At 32.0% G+C, this 25,287-nt stretch overlaps 1 protein-coding gene across 1 annotated transcript in view; it reads right to left on the bottom strand.

Annotated features, from left to right (window-relative positions):
* The window catches only part of LOC119828998 (dopamine receptor 2-like), a 29,255-nt gene extending 5,538 nt beyond the window's left edge, over positions 1-23,717 (bottom strand). The window contains exon 1 of the mRNA XM_038351345.1: positions 22,328-23,717. Coding sequence (XP_038207273.1) covers positions 22,328-23,586 — 1,259 coding nt within the window. The 5' untranslated portion in view covers positions 23,587-23,717. The remainder of the gene's footprint in view (positions 1-22,327) is intronic.
* Positions 23,718-25,287: the final 1,570 nt, after the last annotated feature.

Genomic DNA, 25,287 nt, shown 5'->3' with positions numbered 1-25,287 from the left:
GAGCAGAGATTGTTTGTATAAAATTCTATGCGCTGGAAATCTGTCTCGAGACGGAGGCCGTGGTCCGTGGTACAAGTAATGTCTTAATTTGGTAAATACTTTTTCAGGCGAAGCGCCCGTTTTGTTGATAAAAAGAGGAGACATCTGTGCGCCTCGACAGGGATTTCTGTTGACATTCTCATTCATTACGCTTCTTAGTATGTAACTATAATGCCTTTATTTAGAAATTGTTTAACACTGCGTTAGAACATTGCTGCTATTGTTAGAACATTGCTAGTAAAAAGATATTTATGATACACTAGAAAACCCGGCGAACTCCGTTTCGCCACCAGATGGCTGTATGTGAAAAATTATTTTCCCGCTTTTTTGTTCAAATTTTTCCTGAATTTTCTTTGCTATAAACCTCACGGAGCCCAAGATCTTTCCAACGAATGAAAAACCGTGGAAATTGGTTCGTGCGTTCTGGAGTTATAGCGTCAGGAAGGAAAACCCGAATTATTTTTATATAGTAGATTAAATTGGGAAAGTAGTATTACTAATTCAAATGAATCTTGAAATTTGAATTTATAGTTGAACATACTTTTAAAACGGTAAAACTATATCTATTAATCACACACAGACAGTTTATAAATTGCTGTAAACTTTGCGTTTGACAACATCTATCGTATATCAAAGTTTAATTACTTCGGCCAATCAAATCTGTGCGATTTAATGATTCGAAGTAATGGCGCGAACGTGCCGCCGAGAAAATTCCAGAATTGATGCAATGATACTAATTTAATTTTAGGTTAGGTTAGTAGTACTTAACGTTACGTATATATTTATATAATTAGCTATTAAACATAGCATTAGCATTTAGTAATGCTACTTAAAGAATATGTTTACGTTAAATTGTAGTGGCGAAAGTATACAATAAATTAAAGGGGTAATAATTTAAACTCTCTTCAACCTGACAGTTTTTATGAGTTTCTTTTTAATATTAGACATAACATTTCGCATAATTAAATTGCATTTGACGTCTTGCAATACTAAAACAATATTTAATTTAAGTATATAATTTAACAATCCCACAAAATTCCCTAATTAATATATCAGAGTTAGCAACACGATATATAAATACGAGTATACCCACTCAGCTCTTAACGCAGGTTAAAAAGGAATGAGACTGCATGTTTCCTGATAAGAAAATGTGAACGCGTTGTAAAAGCACTTTGAGAATTTCAATTGTTACAGTCAGGTACTTGGAGTTTATACGATTTCTCTACTTCGCGAATAATAAAAATACTTGAGCAGGAATAAGCATGCGACTTAATCTGGAATCATGTTGAGGTCCACAAGAGCCTTAGTAAGATTTTTTTAACAATAAGAAAAGAGAAGTAATCAGTTCATTTACCTATACTACAAGTATAACATTATGTTATCTGTGCGCATATTGTAGTAATCTAAAAATCTCGTTCAAAAAAAAGTTTCATTATGTTTGTCGAATAAAATTAATTCTCGGTGCGACCGTTTCAAAATGAATGCATAAATGTAAGAGTGAATGAGAACAGAAATTTATTTGAATGCTTCACCGCAAATAATTGACGTTTAAAGTTTTATGACTGCGTTGTAAACCTACTTTATTTCATGAGATCTGATTTACAGTTGTAGAATTAATTAGTAATATGACAAATTACATGTAATATATCTAAGTACCTTTAGCTGCTACATTGGCTGTATTTTGGTATAATATACTAAGGTAGAGATTTTAGTCATAGTCTTGCCCAAAATTTGTTACCATTTATATAGTTAAATTTAAAGATATTATTTAATATTTATATTATCTAATCCAATTGTATTTTTTTGCTGTTAAACCTAATAATTAATTTCTTAATCTCCATAATAAAAAAAATGCGAAAGCGCCTGTCTTTCTGTCTGTCAGTCCGTCTGTCCATCTGTCTGTCCGTCTGTCTGTCCGTCCGTCTTTTTATCTGTCTGTTTGTTTGCCTAAATGTCTTTTTGAAGGCGTAGCCACGGGTGGACAGAAAGCTAGAAATGGATTATTATTATTTTATATTTATTTGTATAGAATTATGTAAAATAACTATTAATATAAAACGATATCATGTTGCCCTCTACGTATCTTTACCTAGCTATACGAAGCAATTTGATGTTTAACTAAAATCAGGGAACGCATTTTATATGTTGTGTAATTTCCGCTCGGGATTCAGGTTTCTCTTTTATATAGACGTTTAAGGAACACCTTTTTATCTCGGAAACTTATCGCTTTAGGCAGGAAAAATGTTGCGTTTCGTGTTCTTGATTGTCTCATTCAAACTAAATAGAGGTTCTTGACGCTCTCTAAAATACTTATTTATCTAGGATGTGTGCTCGCGCTAAAAATGTATATGTGAAAGTGATTTTAGGTCAAGTATGTCTTACATGCGTTTACAACAATTTTTTGGGGACCCGCGGCTCAAAGTAAACAGATTTAGTTCAAATATTTCATGCTCTTTCCCGAACAGCCATCCAGAATAAAGGATATAATGCCTGTTTCTTTTTGTCACCCTTCTGAGTCCATTCTTTCTGTACAGTCGTGAATCTTTTCCTTACCCTTACCCTTATCCCCAAGAACGCTTTCTTGGGAATAAGACATAGGCACTGCCTTCGCGAATGTTCATAGATGGTGACCGCTTACCATCAGGTGAATCACCAGCTTAGTTACTCTCTCTGATATAAATATAAAAAAAGAACTTAAGCATAATTCGTTTCATAATATCAATAAGTATATAGAGTTTTCGATTGTAATAAAATTTTGCAATTTTTGTCTTTTGAGTGACATACCTACTAACAGAAGAAAACTGTTTTAGAGATGCTAAATTTACCCTGTATCGTTTGTTTCAGATATTTGATATCATGGTGATCATAAGGCAAATTCAAAGCATTTATCAAAATCATAATATTTTTGTTCGCAACGGAAATAAAATCTGTCATAATATGCGGTCTTGAGTGACGTGGAGAGGCTGTGGGTTTGTATTATTATACTCTTCTCTTAAATATACACATAAAAATTCGCATTTGAGACCACGTTGTTTATTGTGTATTTTAATCATCAAAAAAGTGTTACACATTTAACACCTTTTGGTGTACGTGTGTTTGTGTTGGTATAATTGTAAATTACTTTAAGATATTGTCATATTGAGTATCATATATAACAAGGTAGCCATTGAAATGTTTTAAAATACCAATTTTCCGTCACGTTGTCTTATAAAACTCATTATCTTGTTGACATCATTGAAAAAATGACGATAAACTTAATATTTAACAAAATATTTACTAATTTGATTAGATTAATTTAATTTGATTACATTTATTTATTTTTCACTGCGGCTAAAAACAATGTGAAACAATTTTTTGGCAAGTTATTGTGTCAGAGAAACGCGGGTAAGTAGCCCCAACACATGCTATGAATATTCAATTATGCCTCGCAGGGTGGTCTTACCATGTCACAGTCTAATAAAGCCTTCAAAGTACAAAGATATATCAAAACTACAAGAGATATGCAACTACAACTCCGAGTTCCCACGTAAGTTTCCAACGTTTGAGTTATTTATGGAGTAAGGTATTGCATACTTAATATTTATGTTCCGCTATGAAATAATTTCACGCTTGAAACTATTTTATATTACTGTATTGTAAATACCCATTGTTAGCAACAAGCAACCGTTGGAATATCAAGCTCTTTATTTCAAATGTACAGAAAATTTGTTTGATAAGATCGTTCGGTGGTTCGCCATTTTACGGCAAAACAAAACTGTTAAACTGTGTGTGTAACTGTTATTGAACTTAATAATATAAAGATGAAGAATTTGTTTGTTTGAATTTGCTAATCTCAGGAATTGCATATTGGAATTTAAATATTATATTTGTATAGAGTAGTCCATTTATTCGACCAGGCGACGTAGATGAAATCGCGGGACACAGCTAGTAATTTTTATGGAATTGTGTGAATAAGCAAATAATTGATTCTAATTTATCATTGATTTATTAAAGTTTAGGTATTAGATTCAACTTTACTTCGTGCTATTATTCTGTAGGAAATTGTGTAAATTAAATTCAAGCGTAGTAATAAATAACTTCTTATACCCTGTATTATGGATACAGTTTTGAAAATGCTTCCGTAGAAACTCTGCCTGAATTTTAATGTGAAACATATTCTAATGCACTTAAAACTTTGTCGATACAGTGAACGTGCGCAGCGATCAAGGTTGGTACAAGTTAAATGATTGTTTTATCAAATTTACCCTCTGAAGGCTGGTTGTTGGTATTATATATTCAATATTCGGGTATTTAAATGAGTATTTCCTCGAGTAATATGACACGCGTAAGTATGAAACGCTATAAAGTTATAATGATCGAGAGGCAGGTAACTTTTAAATGAATAGTGATTATTTCAAATATGGCTAGCCAAGGAAAAACTGAGGGGGTTTAGTTATCAAATGCTCAATCAGTTATTTAACTATGAATTACAGTCTGAGTAAAGAAATTGTCTTTCCTTAGAACAATTACAAATATTTCTTGAATATATTGTTATGATTATAATTATATGTTTGTGATTCTAATATCGCTGTAATGAGATTTTTACTGCGTTTTTTTAATCTATAAGTTAACATATTGTTTCATAAGAGATATATTTTGTTTTCTTTTACTTTATAACGTAGCTGTTTTCATTATAATCGATACTTTGTAGCGACCATGATACTGATCTCTGTATCGGGTACTTGAAGATTATTCAACGCTTTATAATCTTAATATACGTAAATTACGAGTCACATTGTTCGTCCGCGATGGATTTCTAAACTACTCAACTTTTATTAATCAAACGTGCACACTGTGCAGTTCGATCCAACTTATAAGATATAGTAGATTATATTATTTCAAATACGAGAATTGACTACCCGACCGGAGCCGGGGTGTGCAGCTAGTTATATATAAGTTTTACAAGTTCATTGTGAATAAATAAAGTTATTTGAAAGGACTAGGATTCTCGTTGTACTAAAGGCAATCCGCAATAGAGCCTTCCTACACAAAGTTATTAAATGAATTCAAAACTCGGACGGAAGCACCCCTGGCTGTATAACTTGTTGGTTTCCTGTCACCTTGCGGAAACGGATATTTAGAGAAGTAGATGTTGTGTTCATAAAGGTAACGTACGTGGTTCATTTGTACATTTTATTTATTACGCATTACGCTATAAGCAAACATAAATTATGCAATTTTAACTAAAAACAGTTATTGCTCTTTAAATCGTCCAAAACCTCTAAATTAAGCTTTTTAATGCTCAAAGATAACTTCGTAAATATATAATATATATGTATGAAATTCAATTAAATGTAGAGTACATTTCACGGTAAGACACTTTGGCCAAAAGTTGAAATTGGAAGTTGTTTTAAAATATATTTTGTAGAAATAAGCTTACAGAATAAGTCCGAAGGGGAAGCGTAAAAGACATTACACGGAAAACTAACGACTTTTTCTGTGTTGCAAGAAATATTTGCGACGTAGACCTTCGGTATGTAGGCTAATGGATTTTAAATAACAATGGTCTACGCCTCCAACGCGTTTCGTCAACGACACATGGCATATGTCTCATAAATAAAACACTACGACTCTGTGAAAATCATAGGCAAATATCACTGGAAAAATCACGAAATTTGCTAGCGAGTGTATTTTTTTCAATATAGACGTTCCTTTTATATATTTAACGACGTCTTTTATATTTATTTGCAGAAAATTAATCAAGTTACCTTATATAAAGCTGCTTTAATAGAATTGCCCTTATAAGCACTATTTTGAGATGAAGCCGTGTTGTACAGACCAATTTGGGATTTAATAACCAGAGAAATAGATTGGACTGAAATATACTGAAGAGGTTTAATAAAGTGATTCTTCCACTTAATGGTTTTATGTGATATACAAACCTTTGTATAACCGAGATATAAACCTTTTCTTTCTTGCATTTATAGGATTTACAATAAACATAAATAAAATTGACGCAATCTTTATGATATCTCCAGAGAGTAGCCGCGATAATTTTGAGATTTTGTTTTTTATATAAATTATTGTGATAACATATAGTCTACACTCAATTTCTTTCTTTCTTGATTGGATTCCCATGGAAAACGGTCACACCATTATCGGTATCAGACATGAAGACTACGATGGCCTTCTCTCTTCTACCTCGAATATAAATATGTAAAAAATACAATCCATTTATAAATCAAATACGAAATTTAAAAAGACATAGAATATTGCACCTTGTTTAATTATGTATTAATTAATTTTGATGATACATATAGAGCAGTTTTAAGTTTTTTAAATTTAAGAATTGATTCAATAATTCAAGGAACATATTTGAAATTGATACCAAGATCGGGAACATTGAAAACTTTAGAAAATGATAAGCTATTTCTAACCGTGACAAAACTATGAATGGATAATAAATACGCAAAGACTAGTGAGCTTAAAAAATCTAAAGATACATTAATTGAATTAATAGAACGAATGAATATTAACGTCTATTTAATTGTATTGATGGATAGATGTACGTAGGCGAAGATATCGTTTTCCGATTGGGACTATTAATGAAATCTATTAGTTAATGATATAGAACTTAGTTTCCCATTAAAGTATTGGGTTTCAGGCAATCGTATTGTATATGTATGTATCAAATATATTTTTGCTAAAATAGATAATAAATTTCAAACATTTTCTATGGCGTACAGGCCGTAATATTGATTTATGTACGATGTGCTAAACTTAGGTAAAGTGACTACAATGCACTATGCTCCTCACCGATAACAAATTAACTGTATATTATGATATACCTACTTACCATCTGACAGGCCTATATCATGATACGCATATAAGTAGATCACGTCATTTTACATGTGCATAATATAAGAATAAACTGAGTGTAAAATACTTACACAATATACATGTATATAAATATAATTTTTACTAGAAAACTTTTCTTAAAACAAACTTTGAGACATAAAATGCTAATAGGATTTACAACGACTAAATTGTGCGTTATTAAATTCATATGCACCAATGATAGTATAGCCACAGAATAATAAGAAGTAGCATTACCACAGCCTCACTGAACTATAATATGTACGACATAAGTACTTGCGTTGCATAATCAACTCATTGTTGATTATGCAGGTTTTGAGCGATCGTTTTCAAGAAATAGCGATCGAAAGCATCTTAACACCATGAACGCTTTGGACAAATGCCAAGTGGACGGATGCTTATGTGAAGTTTCAAGCTCGTTCTGGCTTTAGCGCTATTAAGAAATGTGTAAATTAAATTACAAAAAAATCATAATGAACCCCCGACCGTATTATAAATTATCATAAATTGATAATATTAGCACGTATGAAGCACTTAATAGAGTAAATAATCTTTATCTTTATGTAATCTTTTGCATAACATCTTCTATCTGTAAAGTGTTTGATACACTTAAAGTGCTGACCCGATATCAACCAATCATAGCTAACTAAGAACCACTGCAAGTAAACTAGTTTTCAAATGAAAAACCCGCACCCAACCTTTTAAGAGCTTATGATTTGTATTCTTGAGATAAATGTTTAAACATTTATCATCATTTGATTAGAGCTGTCTACGCCAGATAGAAGAGAGAGAAATGGGGAAGAGTTTTGATATGCAGTAATAATAATAAAAAAGCTAAAAAAAATTATACCGTTTACATTATGGACATTTATCTCATATCGTAGTCACTATGAGTCTGTCTTTTCTCTAAAGATTAAACAAGTGAAGAATATACCAGGTTAGTTTAAAAAAGCAGATCTTCTTAATGTACTTAGAGTTAATCGTTAGGAATTAGCCAGACTCGCCGTTGTATAAAGTTTAGGTGGGGAAGTTCTCTGCAGTGAATTTGCGAATATATTCAGAGACAAATCTAAAACTTACGAAGTCAAACTTATCTCGGAAAATTCTATTTTAAAGCAACCAGCAAGATGTTTTAGATATTTAATTTTATGATAGAAAATGTTTTACTTCAAATTATTATACAAAATTCGTTAAAATATGAATTCACGTCAGCGCATAGAAAACTGCCACTTATTTTATGTAATACTTCTTTTAATTGATAGAAATTATCTTTTTTTAAAAGGGAAAATATAAGATATTAATAATATACGTTTTTTCCATACAAACATGAATGCATTTTACTTAATTATTACACTCAAAGCGTCGAAGTGTATTAAGTAGTACAAAGTCAATACCAAGTGTATGTGAAAGCCTGGGGCAGAAGGCACACTAACGTCGCAAAGAGTAAACGTTTAAACTAAACTCTCTTTGTGTACTTAACTGCCTTTGATTTATGGTAAGAAGTCTTTAGAACTTTTGTCTTTTAATTTATAAAAATTACATATTTTCAATAAAATAATAAAAATTGTCAATTGCTACAAATATAGAAAAATAGATTCCAGAATGTCAAGATGAGAAATTAAATAAAAAATAAACATCAATATTTTGTCTGGCTTTTATGATGTAACTCTGTATTTGTATTTTAATAATGTATTAATTAAACAGGTATCTAAATTTATTCGAGGCTCCTGGCTTCTCGAAGGCACTATGCAATTTTCTTAATTATACGTACGCAAGTTAATATCCGTAATTTGTTAGGTTTGAATAAATTATCGATGTATTAGTATCCTTCTGTTATAAAATATATTATATCTATAAATGAACAACAAGTCAAACGCCTACGGTTATGTACCACGTGCATGCGATAATTTGATCTGTTTGTTTTAAAGTATTGAAACTCGAACTTTCCTTCCCCTCAGGATACGTTAATACCAAAATTTTTTGATATTAATTATAGTGTATATTATACAGAAAATACGTCTTTCCAGTAGTGTAAAAAACTTTTAAACCAAAAAAGTATTAAGAATAAACAAAGTTAAAATTAAAATCAATTACCTTCAATATATTTTTCGATGTTTGTCCAAGATTCGAACAAGCACATGTATGCTTAATATCCGAAGTGCTTGAAAAATGTAATTATCGTACTTCCTAGAAGGATCGTTTCATTTTGGGGACCAACCTAAATACGGAAAATCGAATCTTTGATTCCATCCGACGGCGAGCCGGAGGCCTGATTATTTGTGGTGTGTTACCCGGCCCAAAACCTTTGCATATAAATAAATCAGTCTCGGCTTATAAATAAAATTTACATAATCCGTGCGAGATTTTCTCAATGTTGATGAAATCACCATTTTAATTACGGAATATCTTTATTAGAAATTTAATTGGATCTTCGTGTAAATAAAACACGGGTTAAACGTATTTGTATCTAAATATTTGCGCACATTAACAGACACAGACAGATATTATAGATCTACGTAAATATATAATATTGTACCTACACCGAAAGGAATTAATATATACTCCTGTCACTCACATTATCATACAGATGAAAGGGACAACCTGATAGCTAAAGCTTTAACAAATAACATAGTTAATAGTATACGTAATGCCTTGTTTATTTTGATCCGTATGTCAAAGCGATATAAAATACTTGGAGCTAAGTCTCGTCGTTGTTATTCAAAAGAATATGTATATGAAATGTAAATTAAATACTGAAAAAATATACATTGTGTTATGGTCTAGACTTTTTTGTTTTTTTAATTATATTATCTACGTTTATATATTAGTATTTGTATTAGGAAAGAATTTATATAATACCTAAATTACTATTTGTTAAAAGATCAAAATCTTACAGTAACTTGGTAATTATGTGTCAAGTCACGTTAATACGCAAGTCATAATATGAACAGTATCTAACAAAATTTCTGGTAACAATGGAAGCTTATTTATTCGGGCTTCATCAATATCCTATTAAGGTATTCTATGAGGGTTTAGAACGTGTTTTAGCTATGAACTTCTATGTGTGCCTATTGAATTATATATAAAAATAACATAATACAAAGAAAATTTTAGATTATTATAAATTTAAGATAAGAAAATGGTAAAAAATCTTATACAATTCGATTATAAAATTCTATTTGCCATGTAACATAGGCTCAATTATTAATTCAGGTCAACCCATGAAACACCGAACCAAGCGGCTACTTTGTAATATATTATAATATCAATCAGTTTTTGCAGGCGGAAAGAAAAAAATTCTTGGGTTTTCTTCCTTAAGAATGCTCATAATCTTCATTTTACATGAGTACAGTTTATAGTGACTTGTATAATTTGTAGATATACTGTAATATACTAATGAATTGCAATATTTTTTTATTCACAATTCTAGTCAGTATTTTTGGCTAGACCTTTCATATACACAGTAAAAAATCTGTTGTTTTTAACATTGCAGTATTAGTTATTTACGTAAGACTCGAGTATACAAAATGTTATAATTCATAGTGGTTAGTATCGAAATATTAGCACTAAACTATGCGAATACAGAAGTAGAGATTTTTAACAAATTCGTTATAGCACAGAAGAGACATATCGATTTAAATTTGTACCATCTCCCCGTAGTAGTCATAAAGCCTGGAGTTAACAACGTAAAATATAAGTTTATAAGGTTATATAGGAGAGCGAGCAAACCCCCACAATTTGTGGCATTGTCGGTTGACAAAAAGGCGCCGTTTCGTCCCAGAGCTCTCCATTAGCCGACCCTGGGACGTAAGACGTGTTCTAACGGATTACCATATAAAATGTAAAGTGATTTTCCCGGTTTTTGCTTGTAAGTAAAATGAGACAACCTACTGAACGATATATTGATGGTTTTAAGCCAGATAGCGTCTCAAGCGTTGTGTAGGAAACATGACAAATCTGAATTGATATATTTACGCAATGGCATTGATTTTATCGTATATATTTTATGATTACTTATAATTATGTTCATTCTATTTTTTAATAGTTTAAAAGCTTAAAATGAGGTAGATTCATACATTTTTGTATTAGTATAGTTGTGAGTCATATTAAATATATCTACACAGCTTAATACTTCTCTCAAAGAACTATATATCATCACTCTTTAAAAAAAGATAACACTTACACATCTTAATTACTTTTCAGCGAAAATTTTGTTGCGAGAGTGTACAAAAATCGCGTTACCCTCGGTTTGTCGTAGCTTTTTTAATTTAGTGGAAGCTGCCACGGGGTTACAGATAATTTTCCATTCCACTTGCCGCTGTAATTGCGTCGTTCGTTTTACTAATCGTGCCCAGATGTAAGTGATATTCGTTCTTTTTCGTCCACTTCTGTTGCTGGCCAATGACTGTTTAGTTTTATGTTGATACTTACATCGTAAACGTAAATGTTGATAAGCAGATGTGGAAAAATATGAGAGTATGTTTGTATTGCTCTTTCAACCGATGATCCCAATAAACGAAGGGGGTGTAGCGACACGTACCTCTAAATCGCGCTAGCGAAATGTTTTCACTACAGAGCTTAAATACAACATTCCAACATTATTTTGTTGAGGGCCTTACCGGCCGGCCAGTCCCAGTCGTGTAAATTTTATTACTTACTAGCTGCGCCCCGCGGTTTCACCCGCGTAAGTCAGTATCCCCTAGGAACATCGGGATAAAAAGTAGCCTATATGTTATGCCAGTTGTCCAGCTGTCTACGTACCAAATTTCATTGCAATCGGTTGAGCAGTCTTTGAGTGAAAGAGCAACAAACACACACACATCCTTACAAACTTTCGCATTTATAATATTAGTAGGAAGAAGGATGAATTCTTTTCGTGCTTGATAGAAAATTGTTGTCATTTGAACCCATTTTAAAAACTGGCAACGTTGGTAACTATTTTTTGATAGGAAAAAAATATCATATTAATGAAGCTAACAAAAGACTTTGTGATACAAATACAAATGCATTTAGTTATATAGTCGAGTGTTATCAATTTGTTACACAACTCCATGATAAAATTTATCATCAAATAAAAGAAAGATTGTACGAGAAAAATGTATTAGCTAAATCAAACTTGCGAGATATAAATCAAACGTAAACTTTAGCAAATGTAGCAGCTCCAGAAAATGGCCTTTGCTAAAATTAATTATATATACGGAGAGAAAGAATAATTTTCCAAAATATTATATTGAAACCTACTAGTCTAGAAATGTTATGGAAGCAAAAAAAAAGTAAAACAAAATTTTGATGATACAAATGATAGCCTACTGAAAATACATTTCATAATATTTACTCGTATATTTTGACAGAATATTCGTAAATAGGTGCATATTTTTATTGCAGTAGTATACGGCTACTACACAACTTGCGAAGCATGTTATACAAACACAACTCCAAACAAACAAAACGTAACGGGAAGTTTGAAGTTTGCATATGTCTATATTTGAATTTATATATGCTGCATTCAGTTGTTTACACCAGGGGATCTCAAAGTTATTTCATTTATCACGCTCTTTCAAAATCTATTATTTTAACACATTTTTTGTTATCGTACCGCATTTTTTGTATTTATCTCACATCGTTAGTTCTTGTTTGTTACAATTAAATGAATTGCAATTGTTACTAGTTACTCTTTCAATGTTTATCTTTTTCATCATCATCATCATCATCAGCCCATATATGTTCCCACTGCTGGGACACAGGCCTCCTATGAGGGTTCAGGCCATAATCCACCACGCTGGCCAAGTGCGGGTTGGCAGATGTCACATGTCGTCGAACTTTTAATTCTATGACATGCCGGTTTCCTCACGATGTTTTACTTCACCGTTTAAGCAGTGGTGATGTTATCCACATGCGCAGATAAATTGAAAAATCAATTTATTTCCTGCACGCTCGCCCGGTCTCGAACCCCGACTTATCGATTTTGAAGTCCGAGGTTCTCACCACTGAGCCACCACTGCTTTTCTTTTTAATCTAATTAAAACATTTGTTTATCTTTTTAATGTAATTAAAATATTGCTTCCAAAATAGTTTCAATTATTTATACAAAGTAGTGAGTTTTAACGTCCTACTTTATCTCTAATGTAGGCATCAACAACCGCATTAGGAAATACTGATATAATAAACTGAATACGACACGATCTAAACTTTAAGATTCATAAATGCATAACAATTGAATTCGTCCCACAAATACCTAGCTTTAAGCTAGGGAGCCATTAATGCGTAATGAAAATTATATCGATTTAGATGCAATTCAATTAGTAATAGTTTTATTAGTAAGAATACGAAAATTTAGGATAGCTCAATATTTTCGTCATGTACCAATTTCAGGAATTTTGGTTATCCATAGTTACAATAACTATATAAATATTTTACATAACTATTTTATTTTACTAGCCTTTCTGTATTTTTATTTTCGTCACAAATAAAGGCATGTCTATGTCTAAAATGTGTAAAATATAGGATTTAATCGCTACTTATATTACCGTATTACCGTAAATAAATTATCTTAATATGTTAATAAGTTGATTAAATTACCATAGACTTCAAAAGATTTACAATTGGTTGGAATGAAAGTTCTGAAAGTCTTAATATATTCCTAATAAGCAACAAAACTCCAGTCAATCCTTTCTAATACCATTAACCCGTAAGCACTGCGGGGTATTTAATATTTACTCGATTCGTTCTTTGCGAAGTAAATCTAATAACTTCAGATGCGAACTAAGATGAGCGCGTCCGACCAACTTTAAATGGATTATTGGAGACGTTGAAAATCGCTTGAGGCCTTCGTTTCGACAAGATTATGATTAATAGAATTTGCCTGTTTAATTAATCAAGAAAACATTGTCACCTCGGCACGGAGTTTGTGCGTCTTGTGCTCTGACAGCGAAGCATTGAACTTTATTGTTAACGTCAAATATTGTCTTTAGCGCTCGTTATCTGTACCGACTATTGTTTAAGTCATACCGTTTCTGTTTAAGATGAGTTTTCTTGGTAATACTAAAACGATTATGCTAATGTCGATGTAAAATTTGTAGGTCATTTAAGATTAAAATTATTTATGTGGATATAAATTGATTTTTGGATGAATTTAAGTTAATCGAGTTATTAAATTATGCAATTGAATTCTAGAAAAGTAAAATAGATTTCTCAAATTATCCTATTTGTTGTCGTATGCTATTATATCCTTTAATTATATCTTTTTTTATATATTTTAAAGAATGTCAAAAATCGATAATAGGCTGACACAAATTAATAATTCTCGTATATTTATAAACATTAGCTTCGCTGCTCACACCTACCTATAGCAATAATAAATGTAGGATGTTATACGTAAATGTTAAATTGAGGCATAATATTAACTATTACAAAAGAACCGCTATTCTTTATTTTTGCGTTCCGCCGAAATGTGTTGGACTGTACGTTTTGATAAGACACCATCCACAGCAGCGGCTACGTCCCTTCGTTCAGTCCATCAGATGACCCGTAATAGCCACATAAAAACCCTCATTTCTACTAAATGCAGCTCCATTAATGTCGGTGTTGAGATGTAGACATGTGTTTTTGAAAAGGAATTATGTCACTTCTAGCGTATCAAGTAGTATTTAGTTTTCTGTGGTATTATAAATGAGCAACTTATCACAGCACATAAATCTTACTACGTTGTAACGATATTGTAGATGCAAATGTGTAAGTAGAGATGGGGAATGGACGGTTGTAGACGACTGATCTAAAATAAAAAGGTTAAATTTTGTCAGTCTAGTTAAATACATCTTTGATGTGTGCGTTTCGAGTAAACAGACTCTTACTTCTATAGAAAAGCAGTCGGTACCTACTTGTAACTGTTCTCTATAGGCTGATTAATTTATTGAATAGGCTGATTGCACTAGAATGCAAAACCGTAGGCTACGTTAACAATGATGTTTTCATGACTTACACGATATTTTTTAATCACAAGGGTGGTTAATATTTATTAAAACCTAAAGTTGGGAACCTTTTAAAATTCTCCATTATTGTAATGTTATGGTTAAAATATAATGAATTATTTTAATTCTTTGTTTTTATATATAAATTATTTTAACTGTCGAGATATTATTGAACCAATTATAATAGCGCACATTATGGTGGTGATTTAAAAAGTTTCTCATATCTTATAATGTAATTAATTCTAAAATCAACAGCTATATTATAGTATTACTTACAATACACGTGGGCTCATAATAATTTTTATGATCATTGTAAATACCATGTTTTCTTAAATTGAATATATTATTATTATTAAAAACATTCATGCAATTTAAAGTTAGTTATGAAGTCGTGTATTGGATATCCATATCGCTTAATCAAATGTATTGCAGACATTAAGGCTTTAATTACTATATTAAAGCTATACGAGTGTATGAGCGATAAATTTTATCGCGTCAAGTCGCGGCGTGTATTTTATTTAGGGTTACCGCACTTTGCCGTAAATTAATTTGAATGTACGCAAAGTACAATTTAGGTGCCTACTGAACGCAAGCGCTTCATGGTAATTTCGTTTTCGCCTTCTAATACAATAAACTTTGAAGGAGGTACGTCTCCGCGCCCTGTGAAAATCTAAACAATCTCATTATTGCTTTGCGTTGGATATTTCTGTTTTATGTGACGATTTCAAGTGTGTAATAAAACCGAGTAAATTATACAAAAATGTAGTTTATTCGCTTTTTTCATAAGCTAACTAGCTGTCTTTAGCTTGCATCTTATGTAGTAATGTTTCTTCATGTAATTCCTGAAATTTGCATCCTGGTTAGTGTTGATGAGATGTCACTATGCAGTATATTTAAACATAACTCACTAGAACACTCGTAAACACGATTTTATGTCGCTTATTTATTCTCAACTTATAAAATATGTTCATATTGACAGAGAAAACTAAATTTCACACTTGGATATTGCCACACATTTTAGAAACTTAGTAGTTTGAAAATAGAACACACATGATAAAACTCGAAATTGTATTACATGTTTGATATATTGACATGAATCCTGCTTCGTATCAATTACAAGTTACAGGCGAAAATAAACGATCTGTGAAGAAAATTTGACATCTCCACTGACACGCCTAAGCCTGTGATTCGTTGCCTGTGACATTATTGAGTAATGCTTCATAGAAAGTTAACGAAGGTTAAAAAATTGCCCCTTTTATATTAATGGTACATTTATTCGATGTTTGAAATTGTCAAGTCTTAAATCTCAAGAGGTGAACAAATGGTCCAACAACAGTTTGCCAGCACGAAACCAGTTGCAACGCTTCGAAGTTATCAGCTTGAAACTTTAGAAAATCTATCTAACCTACTTTTGAATGCTCCGTTAAGGAAATATGAAAACATTTTTGGCACATATCCTAGACCTTTCAATGTGTACAAATAATTAGTATATTATTCTGATAAATTTTGTAGGGTTCAGCCTGCGTTTGCAATGTAAGCGAAAAAAAATTTAATTAACGACGTGATGTCGTTAATTAAATTTTTTAGAAACCTCAAAAAACAACAGCATTTCTCCACTATCTAATGGATGTTATCATACATACATAAACCTTCCTCTTAAATCACTCTATTAAAAAAAAACCGCATCAAAATTCGTAGCGTAGTTTTAAAGATTTAAGCATATAAAGGGACATAGAGAAAGAGAAAGCGACTTTGTTTTATACTATGTAGTGATTTTAATGTCTCGAAATAGTCATATTAGAATTGGCTGAAAATGTTTAAATACCATTTCATTTCAAATCGTGAATCTTTCTAACTGACATCCGGCATTGACCATAAATCGCGGACAATTTGTCATTTATAATGGACTTTATTGATTATTAATCACTTTTTGCCACAACACGTAAATAACCTAATGTTGAAATTGCAAGTTCATCGAACGAACAACTTGTAAAGGTATTTTATTATTCTCGTAATGTAGGAAGGGAAGTGTTTGACAAATATCCTTATTTATCCGACGCTCTGTTGAGATGTTTAAGGAAAATAAGCGAACCTCACAATGGGCCATAACATTGTTACAGTTGCTATTTCTTACTGCGATAAATCGGTTGGGAAAACTTTGTTGGTATAATGTCATCGGAAGCCTAGATAATCATCAGGTCGACATGTGTTTTCCGTTATCTTGCCTTCTGTGACTTCAGTGAAGTTTTTATTAATTTAATATATAGAATTTGTTAAATTTAATAAAGGCACATACTTATGAACATCAAGATGGTGTTGAACACTTTTAATAAAAAATAATTATAAGTATTATAATACCAATTGTAAACAAAAGACACGTGAATTAGATTTCGATTAACAGACACTTGCTCAGATAGTCCGTATTATTATATTTTGTATTTTGTAACAATTGGAAATATTATACATAATAATAATAGAAAAAGGTATAGGCAATATTAATAAGATAACACAAGATTTGATATTTCTAAGAATCAAAATAACCTACCTCCTACGTTATAGAAATATCTTCGACCAAGTATTTTCTTTTTGTATTCTCTGAGAATATTTAGCATTGTCAGTGTTATTTGATTGGACAACATATAACTTTAATTTACTAGGGTCACTTTATTATTTTGGATAAAAAATATATAACAAATGCCTAGCATCGAAATTGCAGATCGAATTCAGTATGAGGTCCGTTCCAGCTAAATTATATCTAGACTTAATTAAAATTCTTCGATTGAAAGACAATATAATCCATATTAAAAGGCTCTTTCGGTTTTTTCTAGGGAATGCTTATTGGTCTAATATCTTATTTTATCGCAATGATTTGTTTTATGTGTTTTTATTATGATAATATAAGTATATCGTATTAAAAACATTTTATTTCATTTATTTATCATGATATTATCAGTTTGGGTATGGATAGAAATTTATATTTTATCATTTTCTTTGGAAGTATGTTTATATAACAATAGTTCTATAAATTTAAGATTGAAGACAAATAAATCATATTCAAATCAGAACAGTCATGGCTACTGAACCATGACTAAACTACTGGGTTGAAGTCCCATCTTTCGTCAAAATCTAGAGAGTTGAAGACCTGAGACGTAAATTAATATAAGCATTCAAAGCATGCTTTTTATCTAAGCTAGTTTCAATGAAACATCAACCAAACATCAAAGCTATTAGGTTGGCAATAGCTTTATAGTTGATTTTATAAAGTATTTCCTTCTCTTTCCCTAATCCTCTTAATATCGCAAACCCAAAACACAATATAACAAAATAAAATACAAAAGAAAAACGAAGTACACATTCGAAACAAACTATTTTGTCTACGCAGCCGTCTGTGTACACAACATTTTGTATCATGAAACGAAATTGAAGAATACACATAAAAGAAATAAGAAAATAAAATAAAACTACAATTAAAATCGCAGAATGGTACAATCCAAACTTTTCAAATCAATTGAAGTAATATCGTCCAGTAAAGTTTTTATAGCTCAAAATTTCGAATTTGCATAAAAATTGCAATCGTTGTAATCTGTAGCTGGTAACGGTCGAAGTGACTAAGTTTCAGTTAACTGGGTCGCCGGAACAATATATAACGCTAATGTCTCTCCATAGTTGGATCCATCAATCAATCAATCAGTTCGTTGAAATGTTGATAATTGAACGTATATTATTAATTCAGTTAGACTTTCGTGGGAGGTTAACATTGTTGTAGAGTTTGTTGAGATGAAGATAAGAATTTCTTTATATTTAGTCGTTAATATAGTTATTCTCTGTGCAAAGGAAAATTCAATCAATGTAGAAATAATCTAGTCTGTTACATTCATTTATATTGTAATTTACTTGAGAAAGGTGATAAGTGAAAAGTGGTAAGAAGCTGACGTTTACTATTGTACATTTATTACTACTATACTATACTATTATGTTATCTGTGCTATTAATACCTACTGGAGTTATAATATTATAATTATATATTTTAATATGGATTGTTATTGAACTCGAAATGATGTTGAACTCTTTATTAATATGTCAAAACATAAATATATTCTTACGAAACACACTGAATATTATGAACTGAAACTATCTATGTAGAAAATTCATCATCATCAGCCCATATATGTTCCCACTGCTGGGACACAGGCCTCGTATGAAGGTTTAGGCCATAATCCACCACGCTGGCTAAGTGCGGGTTGGCAGATGTCACATGTCGTCGAACTTTTGATTCTTGGACATGCCGCTTTCCTCACGATGTTTTCCTTCACCGTCGCTCGCCTGGTTTTGAACCCCGACTTATCGATTATCGAAGTCCAAGGTTCTCACTACTTAACCACCGCTGCTCTTTGTAGTAAATTATTTGTATTTTACTGTCTGGAGTCTGAGTTAATTATAGGAATAACATAAAATACAAATTGTGTTGAACAGCGCGTTACGGAATTATACACAAGATATTATCACGCATTTTAGAATCCTGAATAAACATCTTGTGTTTTAAGAGCTATGAAATTCCTTTATTAAAATGCAAATGTGACTTTGCCATGCCACAGATTATGCATAATGTAGACTTGTTGTTAAAATATTATATGGTTAATACAGCAATATATTGTAGTAGAAAACTTGGTAACACCGTACTTTAACATCGTTATAAACTGTTAATATTCCTTAACCTGGTTTTCATGTGGTACTTTCACGTGTAATTCAATGACACTAATTAGTTTTATAGGCTCGTAATGTAGGTAACAGTAAAGCTAATTCTAAATGCTAAATCAGAAACACAGTAAGGCAACTTGACTTATTTATTTCTTTACATATTTGAGTGCATTTGTGTGTTACAAACTAATTTATTGAATACTAGCTGTGCTCCGCGGTTTCACCCACGACGGACATGTTATGTAGGCTACATAGTGTTACTCAATGAATTGACTATTTAACACAAAATTATTGGTTTCGTAGATTAGCGCATTCAAACAAAGTGTTCAGCTTTATATTATAAGTATAGAAGTAAATATTTTATAAATTTTTCTGCATAATTATTATCATTGATGTGACGATGTGACAACTCAAACATTCAAAAAGTTGAAGACAGGAAATTATAAAAAAAATTACATTATTATTTATATTAAGTATGAATAAAATTCTGTGTTCGTTCAGGAAGGTAGCCGTATTATGTCAAAGTAAAATATAAATCCATAGAAATCAACTCATATTGTCATCTTTACTGACATGTTTTAGGATCTGCTTCATATCTGGATTTCGTGAGCTGGTTCACGGAATTATGAATCGACTTAAGCGCGATTAAGGGACGTGACTCCACACTTTTTTTCAGCAGTGATAGAGCTTTCATTTCTTCTTTATTAAAATGTACATATGTTTTCAAAATTTGCTTATTATTATTTATCATATTTGCATGCTGATTGTCGTAAGTTTTAATGAGTCGTATTGTAAACATATAATCCATATTTTATTGAATTATAATAGATGGAGACAAATTGTCTTGTCCTTAATGTAAATGTTATAGTATGTTAACTACCGATTTGAGAACAATTGTTTTCATTTTATATTTAATACTACCATATAGATTTAACTGGATAGCCTAGTTTATACAATTCATTTGGGAAAGACAATATTGTGGCTATTTTAATTTTTTATCCAACAGTGGGTGTAATTTTGATGGTTGATTATAGGTATTATTAGACTTAACGTTGTAAGCTGTAGTTTTCCAATCTACTTTATTTGTTAGCTCGTAGCAGTTTCTTATTTATTCATACGGTATTTCAATATTGAATAAAGTAAAAACAAACTTATCATATTCTTTATCCGTATCTCATATATATCGTATGTTGCACTTCGCGTGTGCAAAGTAAACAGCAATCAGTCAGCTGAAAGTTACAAAGTTTAGACAGGGGACCGAGATCGGGCCATTTTTTATTCTCTGACGAGTGAACAGTTATGAAATGGTTTCATGAATTTTGAGGTTTGAAAATTGTTACCTCTGTGAAGTTAGGGACTATTATGGCATGAACTTTGATTTGATAAATTGACTTGGTTGCTGATTTTCTTGCTTCCTTCTTGTTTATGAAACGTGTTTATGGCCAAAACATAGAGAAAACGTTTGATGAAAGCATCCGTAGCATCATAAATAAACCAACAGTAACTAATACTTATATTCCCAAGTGAAACGTTCTCTAGAACGATTTATGCTAATAAGCATTTGTTAATTTTTATGTTAGCTATACTGATTTGTTTAGGGTAATTAATTTAAATAACCACGAACAACCCAAACTCACATTAGCTTTCGTCGGTCAATGGCCTCTATTTATTCAGTAGGTAATATTAAATCACATCGCATCACGTCCGATATAAACGGATTAAAAATGTCCCAAATATTTTTCCGTTAAATGATTCAGTGGGAGCTTTTACGTAGAATAATAAAGATAATATGATTTACGAGGCTTTGGTCACGAATCCATACGATAAATCGTGTAAGTCTTAGTAATTGACGGATTTCAGTCGCAGCGACTTTCTATCATGGAGATTTGGGGATTGCAGCGATTGGAAAGAGTTATTCATTTGAAAATTATACGCGGACTATTGAAAATACCGTAGATATAATATGGAATACCGTATTGTTTTTGGAGTTTGTTCAACATTTATCCGTATTAATTGAAGATTACTGTCATATATTAGTATATGTAGATATTACATATCTATACTTTTACTTAAATTTAACTTTAGAATTTAGTATACCTTATATTTAGCGATATACAGTTTATTTAGTTAGATTTTTTATGAAATATAATTATAAAAACATATATTTTTAAGAAGCACGGTGTATCTGTATTGTATATTTATAAACATACTGCTTATTGTAAAAATGTATGAATGACAAAAAAAACCTTGTTATCAGCACACCAATTCCAACGCTTGACTTTTATTCAATAAAGTCGAGTGACGATGCATTTTATTCGGCGTTGTTTGTTTTTGTAAACCTCGTGCTAAAATAGTAGTTTGAAATTAAATTTTTGTCATGCAAATGGGATTTTGCGTGTGTTTTGTTATTATCTCGAATCCATTGTTAAAGCGAAGATTATAGAATGAAACGATGAATAGGATGGCGAGTTTAGAGGACCATTATGCAAGCTTGGAATTTATTTGATAGTAAATATCAAGCCTTGTAAATGTATTCTATAGATAACATTATTAAAGGTGACAACTATATAAATTAATACCATTTTATGTATTTTACCACTTAATATTAAATAAGTCATATGTATCCTGTTATTACCTAAAGATTGAATATATTTTATTTATGTTTATTGTCATATCATAATAATATTAACTAAATCATATCTTAAAGTTATGATTTAGTTTTTATTGATGTTTAGTCTTGAATTACATAAATTAAATATTTGACTCACCTCCTGAAGTCTCGACTCCAACAGGCATAAATAACAGGATTCATGGAGGAGTTGACCCACCCCAGCCACGTGACCACCACGTTCACAATTTCTTCATGTGCTATACACGACGAGCAAAAACCCGATAGTAAGTTCACTACAAAAAAAGGCAACCAACACACTATAAACACTCCCATTACAATACCTAAAGTCTTTGCCGCCTTCTTCTCTTTCGCAAATTTCGCGAGTTTACGTGACAGCGAAAAGTTTTTCGGCAAATGTTTATTATGTGTAACATTCGTTAGGCGAGTCGATGATCGCGACAAGCCATTATTTTGTAACGCGGTGAGAGGTTCCTGGTCGGGCTCTTCGGGAGTACACGCACCGTGACACACATCACTTCTCTGTCTCATAGTTCCACCTCTGTGGATCCGTAAAGTCAGCTCCAGCTCACCACTGGGCCTCATCACTTGTTTTGTACCAATTTTTAACGAACGCGTCTGTATAGTCGCTGCACGATATATACGGTAATAAGTAAACACCATCACAAATAGTGGCAAGTAAAACGATATTGTCGATGAAAATATAATGTATTCTAAGTTTTCCGTAAAAGGGCATTTATAGTCCGGAACTTCTTCTAAGCGGACGGCCCGCCACCACGCAATTGCAGGAAAGGATATAGCGCCGGAACAAACCCAAACGGCTGCTATAAGGAATGCAGCCTTCCTTCCGCTCATTCGCATAGGATATGTAATAGGGTCTGTTATAGCCCAATAACGGTCTAAAGATATAACACAGAGATTGAGTATAGATGCAGTACTAAATAAAACGTCCAAAGATCGCCACACGTCACACCAATCCATTCCAAAGAACCACGTGTGTTCTAAAACTTCATAAAGCGCAGAAAAAGGCATTACAACTAGACCGACGAGGCAGTCTGCTACCGCCAATGACGTCACAAAATAGTTCGTGGACGTATGTAGGTACCGTTCTCTAATAACTGCTAAGATTACTAGCATATTTCCGAAAACTGTAGTCAGGGAAAACAAGAGCAGGAAAGACACGAGGAGCGCTCGATCTTGAAGCAAAGTTATGTATTCATCCCAAGGCTGCTTAGATTCATCGCTAATGTTGTATCCAGAAATGTTTTCATAAGATGCGTTCAGTTCAAGGACAGCATTGTATGCTGCTCCCGAGGGATCTAGCGTGTATTCGGGTCCTCTGTGCAAATTGTAAAGTTGGCCCTTTGCCACCAGTATTTCCGGATCGGTCGCATTCATATTTCCCCAATGGTTATTCGCATGCTAGCGCCATGGTGAGTGTTTATGTTTTCCTTGTTTCGCTCGAAGCCATTTAGATATTACATTTTTGGCAGGCATTTTGTTCTCTGATTCCACTTTGGAGGACATACTGGTTTGGCATAGTTTTATATGGTTTGCTGATATATTGTCTTATCTGAAACAAAATTGAAATATGTATAAGATAAAGCCAGCGTTGACAAATCTTATTTATACGAGTATATAAATGACCAATATAAATAACTAGTAAATAGAAAGAGTATCAAGAACCACAGAACTTTGATCAACCAGATATCATTGCGTATATAAGATTTTTAAAATATGACACATCTACCTTATAGATTTAATGAGGACAACGTGTGTATGACATTTATTATATAATTTCTGCCCTCCGAAACTTTGCTGTCTATTCTGATATTTGACATAGTCGTTTAATTTAATTATTTTGAGGCAGTAATGAAAAAACCGAGTTATCTTATTATGTTAATTAAGTCACAGGCGTGAAATCTAGTGAATAATTTAAAATAGCGCAAAACAAACTTAACCTACATACTACTCGTATTGTAAAGAGAAGAGCGAAAACTTTTTGAATTTTTGTATGTTTGTAACATTTTCACGCAAGAATCTCGGAACGAAATAGCTTTTTTTCACTATTAGAAAGCTGCAATTTCACTTAATGACATAGGCTATATATGTATGTATGACGGGCGAAGCTGTGGCGAACAGCTACTAATCCTACTAATATTATAAATGCGAAAGTTTGTAAGGATGTGTGTGTGTGTGTTTGTTGCTCTTTCACGGTAGAACAGTAGTTCTCTTTTCAGTAGAAAAGATTGCAATTAAATTTGGTACGTACATAGCTGGACAACTGGAATAACATATTATAGCCAAATTTTTGTCCCGATATTCCTACGGGATACGGACTTACGCGGGTGAAACCGCGGGGCGAAAACTTGCAACTTTAGCCGGTTAAAATATAAACTAAGTAGAGTTTATATTTTAACCGCCTAAAGTAAAGCCAGCTAAGATATAAACTTCTAGCTGTAATTCTAAGTAAGTTACGCGTTACTCACACACGACTAGAATGACAATTGATGCAATGCCCATTCAAACTACATATCCAGACCGCATTCTTTGCATTCATTCATAAGCCTTCCATAAAATGTGATGATTCAGCAACACCGCAGTTGCCCTTCGGTCGGGACATAAATAGTGATTAGCGAACAGAGAGATCAAACGAATTGTGTTCTATGGGCCGTGATCAGCCCATCCACATGAGGGGATTAAACTTTACCCCTGCCTTGCTCGCAGCGTCACATGAAAATGTTTGCTTATCAAGCATCTCGGATGTTTCATCTCATAGTTTAGATATCGTCTAGATTACACAGCGAAGGTTGTTTACGCTTCGAATTGAAATGCGATGGAAGATAAGAGTAAATCGAAAAATGGATTTGTAATAAATTGAGTTTTTGTTTGCCAGCTCGATGGGAAAATGGGACACTTTGGTAAACAATGATGTATTTGTGTTTAAAATTAAATGACAATGCGTAATAACATTTTTGTTCATTTTTTGTGTGGTTTTATTTCAGGAGTTTTCGTCCTTCATGAAATCAAAATAAAATAGAAAATAAAGATGAGATGTCAATATGATGTGGTACATTTTTGTAAATTATAAAAATAAAC

This window comes from Zerene cesonia, chromosome 9 (assembly GCF_012273895.1).
Source record: "Zerene cesonia ecotype Mississippi chromosome 9, Zerene_cesonia_1.1, whole genome shotgun sequence".
Classification (NCBI taxonomy): domain Eukaryota; kingdom Metazoa; phylum Arthropoda; class Insecta; order Lepidoptera; family Pieridae; genus Zerene; species Zerene cesonia.
This window is presented reverse-complemented; position numbering and strand designations above follow the sequence as displayed.